This window comes from Kwoniella pini, chromosome 10 (genome assembly GCF_000512605.2).
Source record: "Kwoniella pini CBS 10737 chromosome 10, complete sequence".
In the NCBI taxonomy this organism is placed as follows: domain Eukaryota; kingdom Fungi; phylum Basidiomycota; class Tremellomycetes; order Tremellales; family Cryptococcaceae; genus Kwoniella; species Kwoniella pini.
The window spans coordinates 668,749-685,605 of NC_091725.1; the positions used below are offsets into that span (position 1 = coordinate 668,749).

Consider the following 16,857-nt stretch of genomic DNA (forward strand, 5'->3'; position numbering starts at 1 on the left):
TGTGTAACGATCGTTTCGTCTCACGTCTCGCTCATTGCGATTTGACAATATGTCAATTAATCAAGAGACCCTTCATCTTATTGTGAATCCCGTAGCAGGGCATGGTGAAGCGTCTGAGTGTGAGTCAAGTATTATTCATTCTCAATAGTCGTTCAGCTCCTTAATTGCTCAAACCCTACCATTTTTCCAGTTGTCGACGAAACAGTCCTACCAATCTTACGGCATCTTTCAGTCCCTCACCACATTCATGTGACCACTTCACCAGGCGATGCAGGTACGATAGGCAAGTCTATTGCTTCACATGAAGATAGAAGGACGATACAAGTGGCTATAGTAGGAGGAGATGGGACTTTTCATGAATTTATTCAAGGCGTAAATGGAATAGATAGTATAAAATGGGAAGTCATCCTTTTTCCACATGGAACGGTGTGTATCAATATCATCTACAAGACGTAATTAAGCAAGCTGAGCTAATATTCACATTCCTTTAGGCGAACGCTCTTTATTCATCTTTATATAGAACACCATCAAACTTCATCGAAAAACATCAAACAATTATTAATTCTTTACCATCTAAATATCCTGAAGAAATCCTCTTTAAATTAACTTCATTATTATCATATCTTTCAAAATCTAGTAATTTAATCAATTTACCCATTACTGAAACTACAATAATCTCTGAAAAAGGTAATGAAGAAGAAGAAGAAAAAGAAGAAAAAATTATTTCTCACGTAGTTTTATCAACTTCTTTACATGCTTCAATTCTATTTGATTCTGAATCACTTAGAAAATCTAATCCAGGTATTGAAAGATTTAAAATTTCAGCTCAAAAAAATTCTTCAAAATTATTTTATGCTAAAGTTAATTTAAATTCAAAGTTAAATGTTAAACAATGGGATTCAAAAATTGAAAAATGGGTAAAACCTTTTACTTTATTAAATGAAAATGATAATAATAATAATGAAATAAAAGGACCATTTACTTATTTTTTATCAACTTCAACTGTTGATAGATTAGAATCAAATTTTATAATTTCACCTTTAACTAAATTAAATAATGAGAATGATGAAAATTTCATTTATATTACAATTATTAGACCTTTAAGAGATTCTTTAATTATTAATTCCAAAATTGATGAAAGAAAATATAAATTATCTAAAAGAGCTTTTGAAGTTATTGGAAAAGCTTATTTAAATGGTCAACATATAAATCTTACTTTACCTTTACAAGGAAATGAATTGGAAGATAAAGGAAAAGGTGAACCTGTTGTTGAAATTTTCAGATGTACTTCGTTTGAATGGGTTCCATTATCAGAAGGGGAATATGAAGGATTAGAAAGAGGTAATGAAAGTTTAATTTGTGCTGATGGGGCTATACATACTATTCCTCAAGGAGGAATTATGAAAGTGAAATTACAAGAAAAGAAAAATGATAAAGGGATTTACGTATTTATCTGATTATCTATTGAAATATTTGGATTATTTGATAATGTTGTATAAAGATAGAAATGTATCACACATATTTGTGTATATATATATATATATGTATATATATAAATGCATGTTCTTAATAAATAAACTGGATTTAATTAAGCAGCATACCAATCTAAAAAGAGTAATGCAAAACTTGCACCTAATAAAAAAATTAATAAAAATAATCTACTTTCTTGATTTCTTTTTTTAGCTTTTTTTAATTGTTCATTTGCACCTGAAATTTGATTTAAACTTCCAATTGCATCTTCATATAATTTATCAATTAATTCATTTTGATTATTTAAATTTTGTAATAATTCATTTTGTAATTTACTAATTTCTAATAAACTTGATTCTGCATTTAAAATTGAATTTAAATTAAAAGACATATTTTCAAGTAAAATATTATTTTCATTTTCAAATTCTTGAATTTGTTTTTCATTTAATTTTACTTCTTCAGGATTTTCATTTTCATAATTAATTATTCCAATTCCAATTCCTGTTCCAATTTCAATTTTATTATTATTTTCATTTAAATTATTTAAATTAAATGAATTATCATTTTCTACATTTATAATTAAACCTTCTGGTATTTTACGACTGTCATTAACAATATTTATTTTTGTCAATTTACTTGCTTCTAAACTTGCATTTGAACCTAATGATTTCATTCTTTCTTCTTTTCTTTTAAATCTTTCTTCTTGTAAATTACTAATATTTGAAGTTAATTTAGTTAAAAAATCATTAAGTTTCCAAATTATTGATGCTCTATGAGCTATAATTAAAGGTTGAAATGATGAGGAAGATGATGAAGAAGATTCATCAGGTGATAAAGAAGGAAGGAATGAAAGTACAGTTGATCTAGTTAATGATATTGAAGGGGTTTTTGACCTACGAGCTGCGAATATTCACATGATTGCAACAGAATGTCATTATAAATTTTGACTTGATTGCCTGTTGAAGTTACAACTTACCCTGCTCAGTAGTTTCCATAATGTTTATACGATCTTTACACCTTCTTAAAATCATTCTAGCTCTTAAATCAATTTCATCCCTTTCTCTATCTGTTAAATATTTTACTTTTCCCCATCTTTTCCATTCATCTTCTTCTTTAACATCTTCTAAATGTGTTCTAATATTTCTACGTGAAAGTGGAGGTGGTTCAATATTAGAAAGATATGGTTTGCGTACTGACTTTATGAGAATTTCAAGCGATTGTAAATGTTCATACTATATATATTATGAGCTTCATATCAGAGCGATTACATTAGATCACAACTTTGGAATGAAATGATTTACTATACGATATGCTTCTTTCAAAAAATCCTCTTCATTTTCATGATCACCTTGTTTGCCCTTTCCCTTTCTTGATGACGTTAACCTCGAAGGTGATTTTGATCTTCTCGAAGGGGGTATGGAAGATAGCTTATCTGAGAATATAGACTGGAATGCAGATGTATGATCTATCGGAGACATCTTTTCCTGCGACTGTATTACTGTGATTGAGAGATATTGAAACACATCCCTCAGAGAGATAGTTATAGCTAAATTGACATTGCTAGCTCATTGATACCTCATCGCTTCGATGTCATCAATCAGAAGGTGCCCCTCATCAAAATCCAAAAGTCATTTCATCATTACTTTTAAAGTAAACATGAATCTCATGCCACATAACTCTATTCCGCGTAATGCCGTAATAGCCAGTCAATCTGAAAAGGGGGTTGTCCTGTGCTATATGATCATATTCTCGACCAGGGCGGGGGTTTTAGATTGATACGGCCAAGACCGCTATACTCTGATTGTTGTTCCATGATCGATCCACGTTGAAGTAAAGCGTTTATCATTAGCTACCTACCTACCTGTCAACGTGCACAGGTACAGACATCATTATGCGATTGATGAAAGTATTACCGCCTACTGCCATTAATTCTGTCAACAGCGATTGAACTGGTATCGTTGCAAATGCGCTCTGCATAGCTGCAATGTTATTGATAAACTATGATTCGGTTAATTGAAACTTAGTTTAATCAAATACAATCTTAACAAATAAATCGCGTCCAGAGTCAATTAAGCTTTTTTTGTATCCGTTAACTATACTTTTAACACTCGGACCTTTTTTTGCTCGGCCTAAACACCTCACATCTTAACTGCTTATAGAGACTCTTCATTACATCCCCCCTGCATCGATCGATCTAACAACTTCAGCATCTACAACGCATTCAAGTAGCAGAAGGATCTTTCTAACGAGATTTTTATATCTATATCAATTTCAACTCATCAAGCCCGGCCGAATCCGCATTCTCTCCAAGATCATCAAAATAATCCCTTTAGACTTGGAGGAAGAAAGGAACAAACCGGTATCAAGTAGCTACAATATCAATCTAAACTATATTGCTGCTCAATACCACTTTGGCATTACTCAAGCATAGAAATTTAGATGTATAGAGTAAATTAGATTGTAATCCGGTATATGGAATTGAGGATTGAATATTAAGAATCCAAAATCAAGAAAACGCGTATCGCTGAAATAAAAAGGGTACGATCGTTGTGTACATTTCAACGATAACAATAAGGTAAAAAGAAACCCAATCAAGTGTCACCTTTGAATTGAAACTTCACTACATCACCTTCATCTCATCAGTAAAGATCTTTATCAACAACCATTACTCTGATAATCAGCGCATCGGATAAGCCAAGTCATTTTCAACCATAAACACGAGGTTTAGTGAAAACACGACTATACCACTAGATTAGAAAGAGTTCAGACAATCCTTCCTTGAATCAATCTACCGAACAAAGAAATCATACAAACTTTACACAAAAGAAGCGTGTTCCCATCAATCCCTCGCCACCTCATTGATACATTAGAATGTCAGGTAGTAATACAAGCCCGAAAAGGCAAATCCGTCATCCCCAAGCATCCTGTGAGTCACAAATAATAACGCTTTTTGCACGCTACGCCCTACTCGATGCTAATTACAAATATGCTCATGTTCCTTCTTCCTTTCTTTACCCATCATCGTCACTATAAAATACCCTGAATGTCTTTGATTATCATTATCACCTTGCATGGATAGATACGGGTGCTACACCAATGACGCCAAACTCTGATTCTCACCAGCCTCCTGTTTCTCGCACGGTCGAATATCATCGACCATCAAGGAACAGTGCGCATTATTCTGCAGGTACAGACGTTTCTTTAGGTATGGTATCAGCTTCGGCATCATCAAATACTTCATCACCACGTATACCTCAAAATCAACAACCACCTAATGGAATAGTACAAGGTGCAGGGATAGGAGCACCATCAGCATATAGATCACCTGTAATTTCAACTCCTATGGGATTTGATTCTCCAACATCCCTTCAACCTTCTAGAGCAGCTCCGCTGCCACCTGCGACAAGAAGAGAATCACAAAATTACCCAAATCAATCTAGTTCTTCCTCGGCACGTCCAAGCTTTTCACAACAAGGTCAAAGTCGATCTTCCAACAATTCACCTAATCCTAATAGATATTCAGCTGGTGCGTCATACGGTAAAAACATGACTATGACTTCGAACGGACCTGGAGCTGGGAGTGGAAGCGATATACTTCCTCCGCCTAGACCAACAAGAGCGGGTACTTTACCTTTAGGTGAACATCCAGGAGCATCATCAAACGGATGGGATCCAATGTCACCTACCATATCCAGATCACCTAATCCAAATTCGATGAACAGCTCCTCGACGAATAATAACCCTTCATTTCTCCCTGTACAACAACAGCAACCACCGCCTCTACCCCATCAACCTATTTCAGCACCATCCAACCCTTATTCCACTCAGACACTGGAGAAGAGCTTTGAAGATGCTAAAATTGGATTAGGCGTAGGGGTACCCCTTCAAGTAGGCGAACCAAAGGAGAAAGACTTGCCCAAAGAACCAGGTACTATAGGGAGAAATAGAAGTGGCACGGGAAAGAGTAGTAAGGATAAGAAGAGTGTCTTTGGATTCATGAGTGGTGGGTTTGCCTTGCTCTCATTCTTTCCGCCTTGTTCCATCGTATATGCTCGAAATCTCGGGTCCTGTATGTGCAGTATTCACATTTACGTGCGCTGACAAGATCCCAAACAGACCTTCTGACTACAAGCAAACCACCTGTCATCTCCACACCTTATGATCCTATTCATCTCACACACGTTGGTTTCGACTACAACACTGGGCAATGTGAGTTGCGCTACAACGGTCTGTGTCAGATAAGTATTTACTGATGGCATCGTCCCTGGGCAGATACCGGTATGCCTCAAGAATGGCAGAAGATTTTGGACGAAAATGGTATTACTCGAGCGGAACAGGAAGAGAACCCTAACGAGGTATGTTCCAAAGCCTATTCGTATTGTTATGATCCTAATTCTTCCTATAGGTTCTCGCCGTTGTGCAATATTTCAAGAATCGTGATGCTCAGCAAGAGAGTCAGGAAGACGAGGTTTGGCAGAAAATGCGAAATGCTGGTCCCGCTCAAACCCCTGATTCGCCTAGCTTGCCACCAAAAGATGTGAGCATGTCTAGGGAAGGAAGCTCGGAGGGTCCTGCCAGAGTAGATCAATTTGCCAATCCTGTGAGTTGGCTTCACGCGCAAGAAGCATGTCATTTAGCTGACCACCGTTCTTAGCGTGCCGCGCCTGCACCACCGGCCAAAGCTGGACCACCGCGAATGCAGGCTGAACGACCACCGCCCGCTCCGCCAGGTCGATTGCCTCCGTCAGAACTCACCAAGCCCGTTCGTTTGGCACCTGGTCAATCGCCTTCCGGTACTTCACCTCTGGATAGGTCTTTCTCCCAACGCACTCCGCCTACACATCCACCTCAACGAAAAGTCCTCGACAGGGCAAACACAACTCGTGCACCAACCAGCAAACCCACCTCGGCCGGTGCTGTGCCTATGGGTAAATCACACTCGCAACAAGGTCAAAGAGTCAAACCTGATCAAGGACCTTCTTCAAGTAAAGCTGGATTGGCACGAAATCAAACTCAAGGTGGAACCAGTAGACAACAGCAAGGCGAGGCTACACCGAGAAGGAGAGATAAGCAAAAGGAGAATGAAGAGGTCATCCGACAATTACAAGCTATCTGTACTCCTGGAGATCCCAACCAGGTATATAAGAACCTCGTCAAGATCGGTCAAGGGTAAGCATTTCATAGATTATTGACTCTAGCGGCCCCAACACGACAGCTGATAACGGCTATGATCGCAGTGCGTCCGGAGGTGTATACACATGTCATGACCGTCAGGGATATCCAGTTGCCATCAAACAGATGAATTTGGAGAAACAACCTAAACAAGACCTGATTATCAACGAAATCCTGGTGATGAGAGAATCATCCCATCCGAACATAGTCAACTTCAAAGATTCATACCTGTGGCGAGGCGACTTATGGGTCATAATGGAATACATGGAAGGTGGATCGCTTACAGACGTAGTCACTGCGCACTGTATGTCTGAGGCGCAGATTGCGGCTGTCTCGAAAGAAGTCTGTGAAGGTCTTAGGCATCTTCATTCGAAGGGTGTGATTCATAGAGATATCAAGAGTGACAATATCTTATTATCGATTAATGGCGATGTCAAACTAAGTGAGTTTCGATTTTGATAGCCTTGTCGATGCGGTACTGACATGAAGCTGACTGTGTCTCCTCTTGGCAGCTGATTTCGGTTTCTGTGCAAGAATTGCCGATCCTTTACATGCTAAACGTACGACGATGGTGGGGACACCTTACTGGATGGCACCTGAAGTTGTCAAACGAAATGAATATGGACCAAAGGTTGATATCTGGTCATTGGGTATCTTAGCAATTGGTGAGTTTGACGAGTTTCGTAATTAGCATATCATGGGTGCTAGCCGTAAACCGGAATGCCTGAGGAAGGATCTTACTGATATCTCTTAATATCGTCATTTAGAAATGCTCGAAGGTGAACCACCATATTTGAATGAAAATCCCGTTCGAGCATTATACTTGATCGCAACGAATGGTACACCTAAAGTCAAAGATTTTGATCGACTCAGTACAAATTTCAAAGATTATCTCGAACGTTCATTGACTGTCAATGCTGATATAAGACCAAATGCGGATAAATTATTGAAAGTAAGTTACAGCCCACTTTTTCCTAATTCATGACTCCAAAATTAACTTTCGTTGTTACAGCATGAATTTTTCAAACATTGCGCACCATTGATTTCATTATCAAATATGATTCGTTCAGCAAGAAAAGGATAATTTATGATTTTAGATGATTTCTTACTTTACAAATTTGCTTTCTTCTTCCTCTTTTTTTTTCTTTTTGGCCCAGTAAAAAAGGTTGAGAGATTTTTATATTTCATTATAAGAACTATCAAATTGTAATTTCTGCATCATTTAGGAGGTATTTCGTTTTTTCTTTACTTCTTTCTTTCTTTCTTGCATATATCATTGGCATAAATTGAAATAAAATTTGACAGATCATTATGGGAAAAAAATGAAATATGTATATATAAATATTTGATATTTAAAATAGATTGGATAAATACAATTGAATGACTCTTTTGATCAAATTGAAAGCATGATTAGCTTGATCGTGTCGATGTGTTTCGGCTTCATCCTTATGATATTAGCTCTTTAGGATGATATTTATACATGTACATATACAATACATATTCAAATTTATCCTTTCAAGTGTGTTTCGCAATCGGGATTATTCAAATGAGTCTATTTAGGCGATATGAACAAAAGATTGGATGAGGATATGGGTAGGATCACACTTTTATATCAATTCCCTCTCATCAGGACTTTCACTTCCACTTATTCTTCTTCTATTATTTTGTTTTTTTCCTAATTCAAGATCATTTCCAACTTTTAATCTTAAATTATTATTATCAGAACTATTAGTTAATAATTCAGATTCTTCTTGATCACTTGTAATTTCATTTTCATTTTCACTTTCACTTTCATTTAATTCACCTAATAAAGCATCTTCTTCAATATATTCTATAGCTAATTCACCATCACCATTGTTTAATTTTAATTTTTTCATTTGTTTTAAAGTTAATTTATAAATTATTATACCTGTTATAATTGAAATTGATGAAGATAATCCAATTGAAAATAAATTTAACCAAAATTGTAATGGATCTTTTTCATTTTTATCTGATGTTAAAGAAGTTAAACGTGATCCAATAAAAACTGGAATTAATAAACGAGGTTGAATTAAGCTAAGTATTTTTAATCAAATTTATCAATATCAATATCAATTTTAATCGATTTTTTTTTGAATGAATATTTCGTAGAAAATTATAGATTATGGATTTTAGAAGATTAAACAAGAAAACACTCACAAATTGGCTAAAGCAAAATGCCATAATTTAACACTATCAATTGACTAAAATGAAAATTGTCAGTCAAATTTCAATCAAACTCTATTCTGAGATTCGAAAAAGGGGAAATTAACTCACCGCGAAAAGACCATTACCAATTGCCCAAGGTATAGGACAATATCTTATCATAATTACTAAAGGTAATCCTTTTGCTCTCATTACATGTCCAAAAGCTTCCCATTTTTCATTTTTACCTAAATATCCTAAGAAGAAAGTCTATAATGATGATCAATGATTAGACAAATACAATTCTTAAAGCGTAGATAGGTCTTGCTTTCTCGCAAGTAAGACAATGTGCTGACTCACCCTTACTGATATAAAAGAAATGATTGATCCCAACATTGAAGATACAAAGGAAATTAAGGCTCCAGGCCACATCCCATAAGTAAATCCTATAAGAGTTAAAGAACCCATAAATCCGAATAGAGGTGGATGAGAACTGAGAACTGCGATATGAATTAGAATCAATTTCTTGATCAAGCCAATCTTAGGATATTCAGAATGATTATACTGACTACAGAATAATCCACACAAAATCATACCTTTCCAACCCATTGCTCTTAATTTCAATCCTAAATTATTAAAGAATAATCCGATCCTTGTAGGTGTTATCATAATTACCAAAGCTAACATTAGGAAATGCATGAATGTGATAAACCTGTTAAGAAGAAGTGGTCAGGTATTGCGCTAATATTAACGTATTCAAATAGACCTCTTCAGTAAAAAAAAGATATTTACCATATTGTAGCCTAATGAAAAGAAACGTTTATGAATAATCAGCTATATTCACTTCTGTTGTTAGTCCCACTTGGAACCGAAGGTTTGACTCACTTTACCCTTCCTTCCTAATTTATGATACTTATGTAACAGCTCCCTAGGCATACCTATAGCACGATGCAACAAAGCTCTCAAATCGATATTCCGATAATCGAGTATTCCATTACTTCGTCGTCGTGTAGGTGAAAGTTCAAGTCTTGGCATGTTATAAGTGTCGTGTGATTGATAATGTCGTAACGTTCTGGTGGTTTGTTTGCGGAGATGGTAGCAAGACTGGTAAGAGACAATTAGATTGTCGTTGAGAGCCAGATAAGAACGATGTGAATGGAAGTACAATCAATCGGCCGATATATAGTATAAGTTGAGAATGGCATCGCTTTATTATCTATCAACTACGGTGAACGCGATCATCGAGATTAGGGGGCTCCACAAGATTGTGAATAGAAAACCCTAACTTTATCCTTCATTGCTATCTTGAATATATACTCCTGTTTGTTATTTCATCATTTCATCTCAATTGTGTATAAATATGCTAATCACAAGCTTGGAAACAAGCTCACACTAATCATTAACACAATAGAAAATATCAAACATCCCAAGAGTTACAGCTCATAACGAAACAAATACGTCCGGCAAAAATGGTCAACGAACCTTTTGATGTTAATCAATCTTCTTCTTCTTCTTCATCTTCAAATTCTTTACCACCTCGTCAAGCATTATTACAAAATTTAACAACACAATCAATTTTATTATCTCAATTATTCAATATTTTTTCTAATAATTTAAATTTGAATTCAAATGACAATAATAATAATAATAATAATAATATAATACAAAATAATAATAATATTGAACAAATTTATACAGGATTAAAATTATCTACTTTAGATTTATCAAATTTAATTAAAGATTCAAATAAACATCAAAAAGAATATTTAAATTTAATTTTTAAAAAAAAAAAAATTGAAATTTTAGAAAATAAAATTAAATTTTTAATTAAAAATTTAGAAAATGGTAGATTACAATTAGAAAATATGATTGAAATTGGTAAAAAAATGAAAATTTCTATCGAACAAAGTGAAAAAAGTAAATTTCGAATTTACCAATATCAATATATTTAAAATTGGAGTTTTAAAATTAATATTTAATGCTGATGAAAAAATTTTTAAAATTATTTTCCAGATATTATACAAGTTCCTTCTTTACTTGCTCAATCTCAAAGATTAGCTAAATATTCAAGTGCACCAATATCAAATTTAATGTCAAATATTGATAAAAATCAATTTCAACCTTGGCCAAATGAAATGATGATGCGTATGGGTCTTTTATTCCAAATGGGTGGCAATGAAGGTATGGGTGGAATGGGTAAAAAAGGTAAACTTGGAGATGGTCAGTTTTCTTTTTCTCTTCCTTCTCTTTTCTCCCCGATTCAACATAAATCGCTTGTTATCCATCTTTACCACTCACTGGTGCTAATATTTTCAATATTACCTTTTCTACAGAAATTCAATCTACAGATAACGCTATTGAACAACCTCAAAATACTATTATACATGAAGAACCTGCTAGACGATATGATCCGAATGCTGTTTTCACATTAGACCTCAATTCAGATGATTCTGATGATGATTAGGTGTAGCTCATACAATTCCCAATACGATAGCAAATTTGACATCAGGCTCCAATCAGGTCTGATTTAATAATAGAGCAGAAAAAAAGGGAGAAAGTATAGTCAATAATTGGTTAAATCGTCCATGACGATAATTCATGGACATTATATACCAATCTCCATCTCGCCTTCTGCGCCCTAATTTGCAAGAAGACTCTATTATCGGGTATCTATCAATGCATGATGTATTATACCACTGTGAAGCAAGACATAATTTTACAAAGAATCGTAATATGTTCGTATATCCCACCTGTTAAACTTCCACCCTGAATCTGCCTTTTCTCATTTGGATATTCCCTTTCTACCAATTCTTCAACATCTCTCTACTCAATGGTTCAGTCTCCATCTCATACTCAACATCAACCTTAGGTCGTCTAGAACCTTTCTTAGCTCCACCTTTAGGCGGTGCTTTACGTTTCGTACCAGCCAAAGTACCATTCGTAGGTTTGATACTTGACTTTGTTTTAGTTTTTGTTTCATCTCCTTCTCCTTCTTCTTCTTCTGAGCCTTCTTCATCTTCATCTGAAACTTCCAAATCTGATGGGAATGCTTGTCCTTCTGAACCTTCTTCTTCAGAATCGAATTCATCAAACTAATAAATATGACATTTATCAGTAATGTGACACATTAAACCACACTTCAAGGCGAACCAATTTGGAAGGTAATACTCACTTCGCTTCCACTATAATCTTCTAAATCACCAACACTTTCATCATCTGTATCTTCAACATATTCCCTTTCACCACCTTCCCATTCTTCTTCTCTTTCTTCATCAGAATCATATAATGATTCATCATCTTCCATATCTAATTCTAATTCTTTTTCTTTACCTTTTCTATCAAGATCTAATACTTGTTGCCATACATCTTCATTAACATTCAACGGTGCATCTCCATATGCTTTTGAACGTAATCTTTCTAATAATTCTTTTTCGATATTTTTCTCTAAATGTGCTGCTGCTAATGCTTTTCTTTCTCGTGTAGCTTCTCTTCTTTCCAACTTCTTCTTTATACCTACTTTCTTTGGTCTACAAGGACGAAACTTTCGTCAGCTCCTATCCAGCGCATTGACAAATCGATTTTGGAGAATTGGATCAAAAGGATTCAGGCTAAAAAGGGCCTAATGGTAGTGCCAAGTGTACTCACTGAGCAGTCAAACTCAACCTCCTCATCTTGATTAAATATTGTGTTATTTTCGTTATACGTTGTTTACATTTATGTGTGATAAAATTTGGCCAGTATATCAATTCTTTGTCAATCTAAAATGCCAGGAGATCATAAATCAGCTATGCTTTTCAATATCTCTAGAGCCACAAGCAAGCTATATGGTATAGAAGCTAACCTGCTCTAAAGCCTTAACATAGTTATTCGACAATTTTATCCTTTCCCACATATTTGCTGGAGTATGTGCTCGTTCAATAGTCTTCATGTATAGATATAACACACCTAAAAGTCGAAAGTGTCAGCTGTCTGCTTCTCTTAATCGAAAGGAGATAAATAGCTGAACGGAAATCGAGACGTACCATCTTTCTCTCTCACAGTTGCGTACCTAGAATTCGCTAAAGGACATGATTGTCTGGTACAGAAACCTGTTAAATTATATTCGTTTCTACAGAAATTTTGGGTCGCGGTCCTTCAAGATTTGTTAGCTTAAATATAGACTCCAAGAAGATGTTCCGAGCTCACTTGACTTTGTATGAGCAGAATCTACAATATCACATAAGCATGAGTCGATGATCTTTGTAACGAAGCATCAGCAAAGAACTTACTGATGATTTATAACTGTCCAGATGATATCGTCGGACTAAATAGAATAGACAAAATCAGCTAAAAGCGATCAACAGCACAAGGATACTAGCTCACCTGCATATTGCCTGATTCCTATGCGTATGTTTTGACAGTGATGGAAGGATTTTGACGCAATCTATAGATAAGATTAAAGCATTTAACCTTTATATAATATGGTGATTTAATACTTTAACATTTTTCAAAATTCAAAATCTCAAAAGTCAAAATAACATAACCGGTCATCACCACGTTATTGTAATATATAATATAATAAATCACTCATCAATTTAATCATTTTATCCTGAAAGTTGCCACCAATTAAGAATGATTGTATACACATATTAATTGTCGTCATAAACCTATAACTCTCACTTTAACCGAATACTCGTATATTCAACAACATTTCATTGTTATTAACGATATCATTCACAATAATAACGCGTAATTTCATCAAATAAATATGGCATCAATACTTTCTCAACCTACTACAAGTAGAGCAGGAGCTCTTTTAGCCATGTGTGAGCTTTTTTATATGTTGATGAAATCCCATTGTGCAATCAAGCTAACAATGAATGTCATATCAATTAGCTATCGCACGTCCCCTTCCGCTTCTATCCACCCGCTTACCTCGTCGAACATTCACGTCTTCTCGAAGCAATCAAACGAGTCACTTCGATACATATCTTTTCGTTGAAAAATTAGAGAAGAATGGAATGACACGTAGACAGGCTGAAGGTGTAATGGGTGTATTAGCGGAAGTTGTAGAAGAAAGTATAAAAGGGATGGAAAGTGGATTAGTCAGTAAAGCGGAACAAGAAAAGGTTTGTTATATTCAAACGAACAAGTTGTTCATATCTGAAAAGTTGAGCTAATTTTGCTCATTACATCATCTCCTAATCGCCCTTCCATTACACTTACTTTCGGTCTAATCACGCATGGTCGATGACCAATATTATATCCTTCAAATCGATAGCAACGTTATACTGAAAAAGTAGATTTCGCAAGATTAAAATCAGAATTACAATTACATGAAAAAAATGATTTATCATTAATGAAAGCAGAAAATGAAAGATTAATGACAGATGTTGAAAAATTAAAACAAAGATTAAGAGAGGAAATTACACGTACACAAGCAGGTGTAAGATTAGATTTAAATTTAGAAAAAGGTAGAATAAGAGATGAATCAAGTCAACAAGAATTAAAAATTAAAGAAGTTGATACAAGAATTGAAAGTGAAATTGCAGGTTTAAGAACTCAAATTGAACAAGCTAAATTTAGTATTTTACAATATCTTGTTGGTGTTGCTACTGGTTCAGGTGCTTTATTAGTGAGTTTTCTTATTCCTTAATCTCCCAAGTAGAACAAGCTAATTATAATTTCACGAATCATAGCTTGCTTATATGAGAATGATGGTAAGTTTCCATTTACATCTGAGTTTCAAGCACAATAACTGACTTAAGACTGGCAGAGATAGATGTAATCTTTCGCCCGATGTTGTATTTTTACCACCTTTCAATTCAAGTAGCCGTTATCACCGGATTTACCCAATGTAGATCAACTCAAATATGCATTATATATACACCGGAAAATGCGTGCACCAGAGTCACTAGAATATTGGACGCCATGGTACACTTATTTCCACAGACATAATTTCAGCATATAGGACATCATGATACACAATAGGAAATCATGATACGCAATAGGACATCGCGATAAACAACAGGAGACCACCTGAGCCCCCAAGAAAGATGGAAATCGGAATTACGCCTTGAATCCATTTTCGTGACCATGGCAAACTCCGTTAGTCCCACTATCAAATGAATGAGCAATTCCATTGGTCCCATTTGACTCCTTTGAATAAATCATCCAATCATCAAGCAAGTCATCCTTTGCTTTCCATAAATCCTCGCACCAAATTTTGAGTGACTCGTCATCATTAGGTAATTCGGATATAGGTATTCTACAGTATGAATGAAATCAGCTCAAATGTCGTGTTCACATACCACACAATTCACCTCTTAACGTGAATCCTAAATTTGTAACCTTTCTTTGCCAAATTATCACAGCTTAATTGTTCAGCTAAAGCAGGAACTCTCCATTTGTATTGTTTAGGAGATTGGTAAAGTAATGTTAAGTCATAAATATATTTGATATGCGAGTTTCTCAGAGCTATAAATAGTTAGCGGAAGAAGAAGTGATAAAGCCTTTCGAGCGAAAGGTATGACTTACCTTGAACAGTAGATACGAAACCTTTCGTCCTGGGAAACAAGAGATGCTTTAATTCAGGTTTACATTTCTCCCTTGCAAATACTTGAGACTAATAAATAAATCCTATCAGCATGCAGATGTAATACGTAGATCGGATATGATTTTACTTTGAGTAATTTTGATTTAGTACGTCTTGTACCTTCAGGACAAAGTACAATCCAACATGGATGTTGATTTGCTTTAATTCTTGAAAAAGCTCGTCTTAGTGAATGGAAAGATCTTTATTGTCAGCTTGATCGATCAACAAAAAAAAGAATTAGAGCGATTGATGATAACTAACTCAATTAATCTTTTATCATTTGTCCAATTTTTAGAAACTAATATCATTCCCATTGCCCAAAAAGCTAAACCGAAAAAAGGTATTCTAAGAATTTCCCTTTTAACGAAATATCTTGAATTACCCATCATACCTGCCCTAGAAGATAAGTATTGAAATAAATAATAATCGGAATAACCTAAATGATTCTTTATAATCTCGTCAATTCATACAAAGTTTGGGAAAGTATAAATGAGAGGGGCTTACTGAAATAACAAATGCATTTTCCTTTTTAGGAATTTCATCACCTGTTACTTTAATTGCATTCTTTGCATTTAATGAATTTTCCCAATGATTTTGCATATATGTCCAAAACCAATTACTAATTCAAGACCTCAGTATAAGCTCAAGAATCGATTGTAGAATCTCCAGATTGGGATTTTAATCTATGGATAAATTCACTCACCCAGTCCAACAAGATATATCCCATGATTTATCTTCTGAAAATGGTTTTACAATAACAGCTAATAGTAGAATGATATTTGCTATACTTATTAAAAAAAGTAACACGATGGTATGCGTGAGAATTTGGAATTTATTTGGCATCGCTATTGAGGTTGATCAAAAATTATGGTACTAATGAACGTTAATGTCCAGAATGAATAGTGATTGTTGAATAGATGAGAAATATCATAAATGAGAATGAATATAAAAAAGGGAAAAGATCTTAGGAATGGGAAAGATCTGAAGTATTTAAATCAAAAAGGAACGTCATCACACATTCCCCTATGTATTTGTACCTATTCTAATATATTGGAATCTCTGACCTGATTCTAAGATTGAATTGAATTGAAAGTAAAATTCTGAATTATCTTTGTGTTTAAAAGTGGAACATCGATAAACAATAACAAAGTGGAGGAAAAAGGAGGATCACGCGTGTTTTGATGACGAATCGAGGCACTAAATTGGTACTGTACATACAGTCAGGTTAGTAACTTATAATCTAATCTTTCAGCCGGTTGTGAAACATGTCATTTCGTTCCGGCACAAGGCAGATGCATTAATTAATTAGATTATTTTTCTTGGCGTCGTAATCAATTATGCAATTCAAGCAGGTAAGTCTGGCTGAAAGTAAATCAAGATGCCAAGAATCTCAATTTAGGTCAAAGTGATCATTTTCTTTTTGGTCCTTCCTTCTGTCAACCCGATTTCTCCTGCAATTATAGTCTCTGCCATACGAC

General features: G+C 34.8%; 8 protein-coding genes across 8 annotated transcripts; 4 read left to right on the forward strand and 4 right to left on the reverse strand.

Annotated features, from left to right (window-relative positions):
* Positions 1 to 49: 49 nt before the first annotated feature.
* On the forward strand, positions 50 to 1,457 carry I206_107045 (uncharacterized protein; the record flags this gene model as incomplete). Its single annotated transcript, XM_019157133.1, has 3 exons — positions 50 to 119; positions 191 to 426; positions 492 to 1,457. 3 exons carry the CDS (start codon positions 50 to 52, stop codon positions 1,455 to 1,457), a joined length of 1,272 nt encoding a protein of 423 aa, XP_019009851.1.
* Positions 1,458 to 1,588: 131 nt separating this feature from the next.
* Positions 1,589 to 2,948, reverse strand: I206_107046 (uncharacterized protein; the record flags this gene model as incomplete). The annotated part of the gene is made up of 3 exons (XM_019157132.1): positions 1,589 to 2,370; positions 2,447 to 2,702; positions 2,772 to 2,948. The coding sequence occupies 3 exons, from the start codon at positions 2,946 to 2,948 to the stop codon at positions 1,589 to 1,591; spliced, it is 1,215 nt and encodes a 404-aa protein (XP_019009850.1).
* Positions 2,949 to 4,566: 1,618 nt separating this feature from the next.
* Positions 4,567 to 7,726, forward strand: I206_107047 (uncharacterized protein; the record flags this gene model as incomplete). Its single annotated transcript, XM_019157131.1, has 9 exons — positions 4,567 to 5,473; positions 5,587 to 5,679; positions 5,743 to 5,825; positions 5,876 to 6,070; positions 6,125 to 6,639; positions 6,708 to 7,084; positions 7,155 to 7,307; positions 7,410 to 7,594; positions 7,655 to 7,726. 9 exons carry the CDS (start codon positions 4,567 to 4,569, stop codon positions 7,724 to 7,726), a joined length of 2,580 nt encoding a protein of 859 aa, XP_019009849.1.
* Positions 7,727 to 8,249: 523 nt separating this feature from the next.
* I206_107048 (uncharacterized protein) lies at positions 8,250 to 9,840 on the reverse strand (the record flags this gene model as incomplete). Its single annotated transcript, XM_019157130.1, has 7 exons — positions 8,250 to 8,697; positions 8,821 to 8,864; positions 8,938 to 9,075; positions 9,166 to 9,305; positions 9,375 to 9,517; positions 9,598 to 9,608; positions 9,691 to 9,840. The coding sequence occupies 7 exons, from the start codon at positions 9,838 to 9,840 to the stop codon at positions 8,250 to 8,252; spliced, it is 1,074 nt and encodes a 357-aa protein (XP_019009848.1).
* A 434-nt stretch (positions 9,841 to 10,274) lies between these two features.
* Positions 10,275 to 11,269, forward strand: I206_107049 (uncharacterized protein; the record flags this gene model as incomplete). Its single annotated transcript, XM_019157129.1, has 3 exons — positions 10,275 to 10,722; positions 10,819 to 11,025; positions 11,139 to 11,269. 3 exons carry the CDS (start codon positions 10,275 to 10,277, stop codon positions 11,267 to 11,269), a joined length of 786 nt encoding a protein of 261 aa, XP_019009847.1.
* Positions 11,270 to 11,606: 337 nt separating this feature from the next.
* I206_107050 (uncharacterized protein) lies at positions 11,607 to 13,173 on the reverse strand (the record flags this gene model as incomplete). Its single annotated transcript, XM_019157128.1, has 8 exons — positions 11,607 to 11,897; positions 11,978 to 12,332; positions 12,451 to 12,563; positions 12,647 to 12,750; positions 12,828 to 12,937; positions 12,991 to 13,011; positions 13,074 to 13,108; positions 13,168 to 13,173. 8 exons carry the CDS (start codon positions 13,171 to 13,173, stop codon positions 11,607 to 11,609), a joined length of 1,035 nt encoding a protein of 344 aa, XP_019009846.1.
* A 379-nt stretch (positions 13,174 to 13,552) lies between these two features.
* Positions 13,553 to 14,546, forward strand: I206_107051 (uncharacterized protein; the record flags this gene model as incomplete). The annotated part of the gene is made up of 4 exons (XM_019157127.1): positions 13,553 to 13,610; positions 13,681 to 13,913; positions 14,066 to 14,419; positions 14,484 to 14,546. The coding sequence occupies 4 exons, from the start codon at positions 13,553 to 13,555 to the stop codon at positions 14,544 to 14,546; spliced, it is 708 nt and encodes a 235-aa protein (XP_019009845.1).
* A 307-nt stretch (positions 14,547 to 14,853) lies between these two features.
* On the reverse strand, positions 14,854 to 16,222 carry I206_107052 (uncharacterized protein; the record flags this gene model as incomplete). The annotated part of the gene is made up of 7 exons (XM_019157126.1): positions 14,854 to 15,052; positions 15,108 to 15,261; positions 15,322 to 15,409; positions 15,468 to 15,561; positions 15,641 to 15,825; positions 15,884 to 15,998; positions 16,083 to 16,222. 7 exons carry the CDS (start codon positions 16,220 to 16,222, stop codon positions 14,854 to 14,856), a joined length of 975 nt encoding a protein of 324 aa, XP_019009844.1.
* Between the last annotated feature and the right edge of the window lie 635 nt (positions 16,223 to 16,857).